This window comes from Arachis ipaensis, chromosome B10 (assembly GCF_059453495.1).
Source record: "Arachis ipaensis isolate K30076 ecotype BB chromosome B10, ASM5945349v1, whole genome shotgun sequence".
Lineage (NCBI taxonomy): Eukaryota > Viridiplantae > Streptophyta > Magnoliopsida > Fabales > Fabaceae > Arachis > Arachis ipaensis.
In genome coordinates, this window is record NC_142435.1 from 135,189,112 (window position 1) to 135,196,970 (window position 7,859).

At 26.6% G+C, this 7,859-nt stretch overlaps 1 protein-coding gene across 1 annotated transcript; it reads right to left on the reverse strand.

Moving 5' to 3' along the window:
- Positions 1-5,755: 5,755 nt before the first annotated feature.
- LOC107624188 (wiskott-aldrich syndrome family protein, putative (DUF1118)) lies at positions 5,756-7,492 on the reverse strand. The gene is made up of 2 exons (XM_016326668.3): positions 7,197-7,492; positions 5,756-6,255 (listed from the first exon to the last, which is right to left on the reverse strand). The coding sequence occupies exons 1-2, from the start codon at positions 7,464-7,466 to the stop codon at positions 5,833-5,835; spliced, it is 693 nt and encodes a 230-aa protein (XP_016182154.1). The 5' UTR covers positions 7,467-7,492; the 3' UTR covers positions 5,756-5,832.
- Between the last annotated feature and the right edge of the window lie 367 nt (positions 7,493-7,859).

A 7,859-nucleotide genomic window follows, 5' to 3' on the forward strand; every position in this document is an offset into this window, starting at 1 on the left:
AGATAGAAGGATTCATCATTTTCATTTTCATTTTGAGTGTAACAAATAAATTCCCATTGTCGGTTGGGGAGTTGAGCATATTATATCTTCTTAATTATCCCTGGTGAAAATCATTCAATCCAATTTAATTAAATCAACGTTGCTGCATGCATGCCTAGCTATAATCAATTATTCTCGGCTAAGTTTAATCACAATTAAATTACATTCATCTTCTCTCCTAAAATTTGGCCACATTATTTATAAAAAATATTTGATAACAAAAAAAAAAAAAATAGTCATAATTTATCTTATTTAATATTTATTAATTGTTATGACAATTAATGAATACTAAATAAGACAAATTCTGACTTTTTTTTTTTTTTATGTCTTTCTAATATTATTGATTTAATATATACAATACAACCTCATCATCCGTCTCCGATCCTCTAGTTTTGAAGAAAATTTATATACGAAATTAAAAGCTGAAAAAAAAAACTGAATCCACATAAATTAAAAGTTTGAAAGATTTAAAAAGTCAATCATAATTTAATTAGAATTGAATCGTATATAATATTTTAAAAAAAAATGTATTTTATTATATCTTAAATCGTTAACGTAAAAAATTAGAGCAGTTCAACCGATTAATTAATTTTTATCGATTTTTTTTTTTTTACTTATTCAGTGACAACTACTTTTTTTTTATTTTAAACCAAATTGATTTATTGGATATTTTTTGGTTAATATAGTCAAACCGGTATTTTTAGAGAAGCTTAAAGCACTTTTTAAAACTACACATTAGTAATTTTATTAGATGTACCATAAAATAATTTTCCAAAATTTTAAGCGATTAAGTAAAAGTACATAAATAACCATAAACTTAATACGACCTCTCGTACAAAAACAAGTTATATATATCATATGTTCAAAATTTATTATTCTAAAATTTTAGATTATTAAGTAAAAGTACATAAATGACTTTGTATCTAACAGGTTTAGGATATGTGTCATTATTGCATTTATTAAGAAATTTAAATTGATTAAATGCAATTAGCAAATTAATAAAAATTAAATACAAAATAAAATAAAAATTAATATATAGGATAAAATATATTTTTTATCCTTGAAGTTTATTAAAAATTTTAAAAATATCCCTGAGTTTTATTTTGTTTCAATTTTATCCCAAAAATCTTCGATTTGTATCAAATATATTCCTAACGACTAATTTTTCAAAAAATTTAGGATAATTTAACAACAATTTAACAAGAACAACCTTTAACACAAGTAAATTAGACACATGTATCATTATTATTACTAGATTGGTCCTAAGCTTTTTGAAAAATTTTCTGTCACAGGTATATTTGATTCAAATCGAAAATTTTAAAGATAAAATTAAAATAAAACAAAATTTAATGATATTTTTAAAATTTTTGATAAACTTCAAAGCTAAAAAAATATACTTTACCATAATATATATAGAATTTAATTTTAATGTATTGTCACTATAAAGTAATTTTACATATACATCAAATTATATAATGTCACCTAATAAAAATAGCTACCTTTTATATTGATTACATAAATACTCATCTTAAAAAACAGACATAATTATACAATTATATAAAATACTTTACATTGTAAGTACATCAAAATTAAACTCATATTTATATATATATATTGAAAGAGAAAAGATGATGAATCTATTTGTTAGTGAGCTAGTGTCTTTTTTTTTTTTTCTGTGTGTGTGAATAGATTGAAGATGTTTGATTTGCATTTTCTATCTTGATTTTATCCAGAGAATTTCTATATATACATATATGTCACATGCTGAAGAAGGAGTTATTGCACTGTGCAAAAAGGGTAAACTGAGCAAAAGAGACAGCAGCAGCAAACCCTAGAGAAGATGAACAGTGTGTCAGGGTGAAAAAACGTTGAGAAGTATAGTACATAGTCAAATATTACTATTACATTATTACTATAAGTTTAGCAGATAATTAAATGCTTATTACTGCCATCTTAATTACTTGTAAGACATTTGGAAGAAGGGTGCAGTTGGAATGGGACACTCTTCACTGGGACAAGCTGGAGAATAAAATTAAGGGGGTGGAGAATAAAATTTTCGAAAGTTTAGAAGTATGTTTTTCTGTCTTAAAAAATTTTAAAAGTTTTACAAAGTTCATTTTTTAATTTAATATTTTAAATATTTTTTTGTTATATTTCTTAGGATTAGCGATGTTGGGGTAATAAAAATACTGACTCACAATTTTAGATTTACAATTTTATGTAGTTATACAAATAATTATTTAAAATTATAATTTTAGCTTTTAACATTGTTTCACCCGCAAATAATTATTCTCTGTTATTTTGTGCTTCAGATCTTACATTATTGTAGACAACTTTTCTTTGGGAGGCAGAGCACTTCTTGGAGAATTTGAAATAAGTTTATTTGTATTAATTATGTTAAGTGTATATAAAAAATTAGTGGTGTTAAATGAGTTATTTATACATATTAAAATATAAAATATATATTAAAAATAAATTAAATAATATATATATTAACTTATATATAATTTTAAGTATAACATTATCAAAAAATAAATTTATTTAGAATTAAAGTAATGTGATTAAGTGTAATTTATTTAGATGTGATTAAAAAATAATTAAATATTATGTACAGTAAAAAATTGATATTATTGAATGATAAAATTAAAATTTATTTCTATGTATCGTTTTTGTTCCCAACGTTTTCGTCCTATTTAAGTCCCTAACGTTTTAAAATCGTCTCAATTTTGTCCTGTTAACGGATCCCTAATGGTAGGACAACATTGAGTTAATTTTAAAACATTAGGAACTTAAATAGGGCGATTAAAATGTTAGAGACAACTTTAAAACTTACCCCAAACGTTAGAGACAAAAACGATACTTTACTCGTGTTTTTATCAACGTCAAAATCATATGAATGCATTTTTAGTAGTTTATTCTTGATTTAATTCTTGCTTTTGTTGATTGGCCTTTAAATGGCTAATAATATTTAGGAGATAACAAAAATCAACCTAAATCAATTTAAAATTATTTGATTTTATATTCATTAATTATTTCTGAAATAAATATATAATATTAAATATAATAAATATGTAATTTTAGATACTATATATTTATTGTTTCCTTAGTATTACTATAAATAGCTTAGCTTTGCTGATCTTACCATCATTATTCTCTCAACCAAATATAACATATATTTCGATAATCAGTTTTAACATCTTGAAATAAGAGATGAACTTATATTTAATTTAGGTCTTTTTGTAAAAGTTGTTAATTTTTTATTATTTCATTGTTTATTTTCTTATCTAAGAATAGATTGAATTTGAGTTCTTTTAAGTTTATGAATAGACTAATTAATAACTTCATAAAAAATTTATATGTATACATAAAAAATTAACTATTAAATAAATTATTATAAATTTATTTATATTTTAAAATATATTCTATACGAGTAATTAATTTTAATGAACACACATAAGATAGATGATACATTTATATTTGCAATTTTGCATTATGCTTTTTTATTGAGGTCTTCTTCCAAAATGATGAATACGGTTTGTTAATGAATTTTGTCGAACACATTAGTTAATAATACAAAAATAATAGTTTCTTTTTTCAAAATTTTACTCTTTTCAACAAATTAAAGACTTAACCACTTTCAAGTTTCTAAGATAAACCCTTTGTTAATCAACTTTTTGTTAAAATAGTAAGCAAAAAAGGAGAGTGAAAATCAAACACAAAACTGCAAAGTAAAAAATACGTTAAAGATTTAATTGCTAATTATTTTCGTATCTCCCTTTTTCATAGTGCATGTTTAGTATAAGTATGGCTGAAAATGAGAAACTTGGAATGTACTCAAAATATTCTATTCATTATTGTTGAAGGCCCTCTCAGCTTCCATTGAACAGTACAAGGCCCGTTGGCCACAAAAATAACATTACAAGAATCTGATTGGCTGGGCCTCATTTAGGAATCCCTTAGTTTTCACTGAAAATTTGACTTTTTGACTTTTGACTTTTGACTTTTGACCAACCAATTTCTCAGAAATTTTGATGACCAAAGTCACTTTAGCTATATGCATGCGCAATCTAACAAACTTTATGCAACATTAAATACCAAAAAAAAAAAAAAAAAAAACTTTATGGAACATTTTGCTTCAAAACAATCTTTTCTTATTATGGTTGGTTGTAAATGTAAATTACTATGATATATGTATATTAAAATCAGCCACCAAAATTAATTATTAATATAAAATATTAATTAAAATACAATATATATATATATATATATATATATATATATTAAAAATAAATTAAATTATATATATTTATATATAAATATATAACAGCTAATTTTAATATATAAATAATATTTTTAAAATATTATTTTTTTGTAGACAAAAAGATGGAAAAATAACTATTTTTATTTAAAATTTTTTTTTTTCTATATAGAAAAAAAATTATACAATAGAACCTACTTAAGTTGGTCAAATAATTAATTTATTATCTATTTAAGTAAGTGTCAAAAATTTGAATTTCTTCTTATATATATAATAATCTATTGGTTAATAATAAATTTAAAAAAAAAAATGTGACGAATTAGATTTTATCCTTATAGATCGAAAGATAGTAGTAAGATACTATGAAAAATAAAAAAACTATATATAGCAATTTTCTGAAAAAAAATTAGGATGACATTATAAATATAAATAAATGATATAAAGGGAAAAGGAAGAAAAATAGAGTAATGTGGATGTATGTGGTCCAATTTATATGGCGTGCAAATGGAAAAAAAAAAAAAAGAAAAAAGAATAATGAAAGTTTTATGTTCAGTGTGGATGAAGCTACTACTATGGTCCAGGCTCCACACCTTTTAATTATTTCGTCACACTCTGAACCTTAGAAAACTTTGATTATCAATTTTACCACACCAGACGAGTTGCTTCTTTTGGTGCGAGAACTGAGAATGACACTACGCCCCAAAAGTTTTAAGAGTGTGTAATCGTAATGGTGTATGTATTTATTTACCTTCACCAAAAGTAATACTAGTTTGCACTTTTATATAGAGATAATGAATAGTTATGCTATCTTAAGAGCACCTTAATTCTTTTTTAGGGTTTTGCTGTCAATGTATGCCATATTCATTAGGTCTCAGTTTGAAATTTCATCATTAGTATTAAGGAGTTAAACTCCAAAATGTTTTTAAAATTCTAATTACACTAATTATATTTTTGAAATGACAGAAATTGATCACGTTAATCTCTAATGACATGATGAGCAATTGATGAAAAAAGGTTGAGAAATTAATATAATGTACTTTTGTCAAGAATATAATTAATGCAATTGAAATTTGAAGACTATTTTAGTGTACTCAATTAATTTTCGAAATTACTTTGTGACTTAACTCATGAATTAATTCATTCATGTGAGCATTTTTTTTTCTGATAGAAAAAGAACAACACTTGTATTCTATAGCTAGTATTAAATATATGGGTGTACACTCTTTTACAATTGGTAGTAATCATGAGTTTTGACGCAGAAAATGCTATGCACACACAAAAATAAAATGAACTCGTTAATATGGGCTCAATACAAGAGAATACACGTTAAATAAAGATGAAGATGATTCATTGATTCTTGCATTAAGAAGGCATTCATGGAAGTTGGAAGATAGGATCACTGCATGTGGTTGCAGATTGATTTGAAGCATGCTAATGGTAGTTTTAGACTAACTCAGCTATCAGAAAACTTGGCTTAAGATTATAAATAGAGTTAGCACATTGGAAGAGAAATCCAGTGTCAAAGGTTATCAAATTCATTTAGATTTTTGTAAATTGGATACAAAATTTGATGCAGCAAAAGCAGCAGAGCCACCTAGGACACATATGAGGGCGACTGCGAGCTGTGCGGCCACCTCGCCGAGGTTGTCTTCAGGCACAAGGTAAACAAAGAAAGGTCCCAAGAGAAGCAAACCAAGGCTGAGTGTTAAGAGTGTCCCTGGTGTTCCGGGATCAGTGGCAGCAGACAACACTCCAAACTCCTCTGCCTTTGAGAGGAGACCAAGCTGCTCGATTTTCGAGAGGGAGAACCCCAAATTCTCTGCTGCAGACAGAAGCCCTGCTTTCTCTGCTTTGCTTAGAAGCCTTAGCTGCTCCATTCTTGTTAGGAGCTTTACCGGAGGCGAGCTTGTCGCCGGGCTGCTCCGTGGTTGTTCACCAATTGGGAACACAGTTGAATTCTGTGCACAAGATAGATAAAATCTCCATTTAACTCGAATTTTTCAATATTATTATCTTAATAATTTCAATTGATTTTGATCATTTCTATTAAAATGGTTTTACTATTTAAATCTTCTCTATTTTAAATTGTGTGCGTGCATTTAGGTTGCGTTCGGAAAAGAAACTGAGACTAAGAGACAGGAGACACAGACTAAGTATTGTGTTTGATGTAAAATAGACTGAATTATGTCTCAATATCATATTTAGTTTAAAATAAATATAGAGATTGAGAGGTAAGTTTGAAATTTAAAAAGTTATATGATAGTATTTCTAGAAAGAAATATTATAAAAATTTCAGTCCTTATCTCTAAAAAAATTCAGTCTCTTATATTCTTACTTTCTAAAAATATTAAAGAACTAAAATTTTATGTGGAAACTGAGATTTTAGTTCTAACCTATAATCACTAAACACTATTTAATCTTAGTCTCCCGGTGTCAGTACTATTCTTAGTCCCAGAGAAAACAAATGCAGCTCTAAGGACATGTTCCAAATCATGTCTTATTTTAGGGGTTCTAAGTCCCATAGCGCAATTGGAATCGATGATTATTTTAGTACACATGATGAGTCTGTGGGACTATTTGGAGCTTAACTCACCTAAAAGGCTAAAACATTATCCAAAATAATCCTCATAAAAACTGAATTCCATGTCTCTGTGATATAGAATAGGTTTAAACAACATTAAAGAATGTTTTAAGACTTAATTATCACTGCAACGTTATCCAACTCTTTTTTTTTGTTGCCAACAGAAACTCCTAAGTTCACTTACTTATAACTAATTGTTCTGTTTCCATAGCTAAAATTTCATGACAATCAACTTAATTAGTTGATAGGGCAAAAAGAAATGAAGTTTAGACTATGATCCAATATTCAAAATGAAAAAATAAAATAAGGTAGACTAACCTTTCTAGAAGAAACAGTTTTAGAGACTAATGGAAGGGGCTTCTGAGTAGCCATGGATTTGACAATCAAAGGTGACAAATAGTTTCTTTCCGAAGAAGAAGAAGAAGAATGGCAGAAGAAGGGTATTCCTCTGCTGTTGCTGCAAATGGATGCTGTGGATTCCATAACCATTAACCTTTCCTTATCGCCTTGTCTCAAGATTTGGTGGCTATGGAAACAACAAACGAAACCACTTTGTGGATGATACTCATCCTCATCATCATGATGCATGAACAAGATTCATCGTCATTGGTGTTCCACATTTTACATCTCCACGTGTTTTGATATGGTTGGTGCTTTTCATCTAAGTGGCTTCACCATTACCACTATTTTTTTTATGGGTAAATGGGCCGAAGCCCACACAACTTTTTTATTGATTTTCTCTTTTTTGGAGAGGAAACTGAATTATATTTTAAAGAAAAATGGACGGACTGGCCCAGAATAAAGAAAATATAAGGAAAAAAATAAAGAGAAAACTCAAAGTAAAAAGTAAGGAAGAATTCTTCCCCATAGCAATTCAATCGTTATAAACTAATGGAGAAAAAAATCAATCATTAATTAATCATGTAAAACTATATATTTAGTGTTTATAAAAATGTAATTATATTGATGGAATAGAGTTTC

Bases quoted from the DNA above. Each gene is read 5' to 3' on its own strand.
- LOC107624188 (XM_016326668.3), bottom strand. From the start codon at position 7,466: ATGCATCATGATGATGAGGATGAGTATCATCCACAAAGTGGTTTCGTT. The intron at 6,256-7,196 runs GTTAGTCTACCT...TCTTGTGCACAG, and splicing joins AAACTGTTTCTTCTAGAAAG to AATTCAACTGTGTTCCCAAT.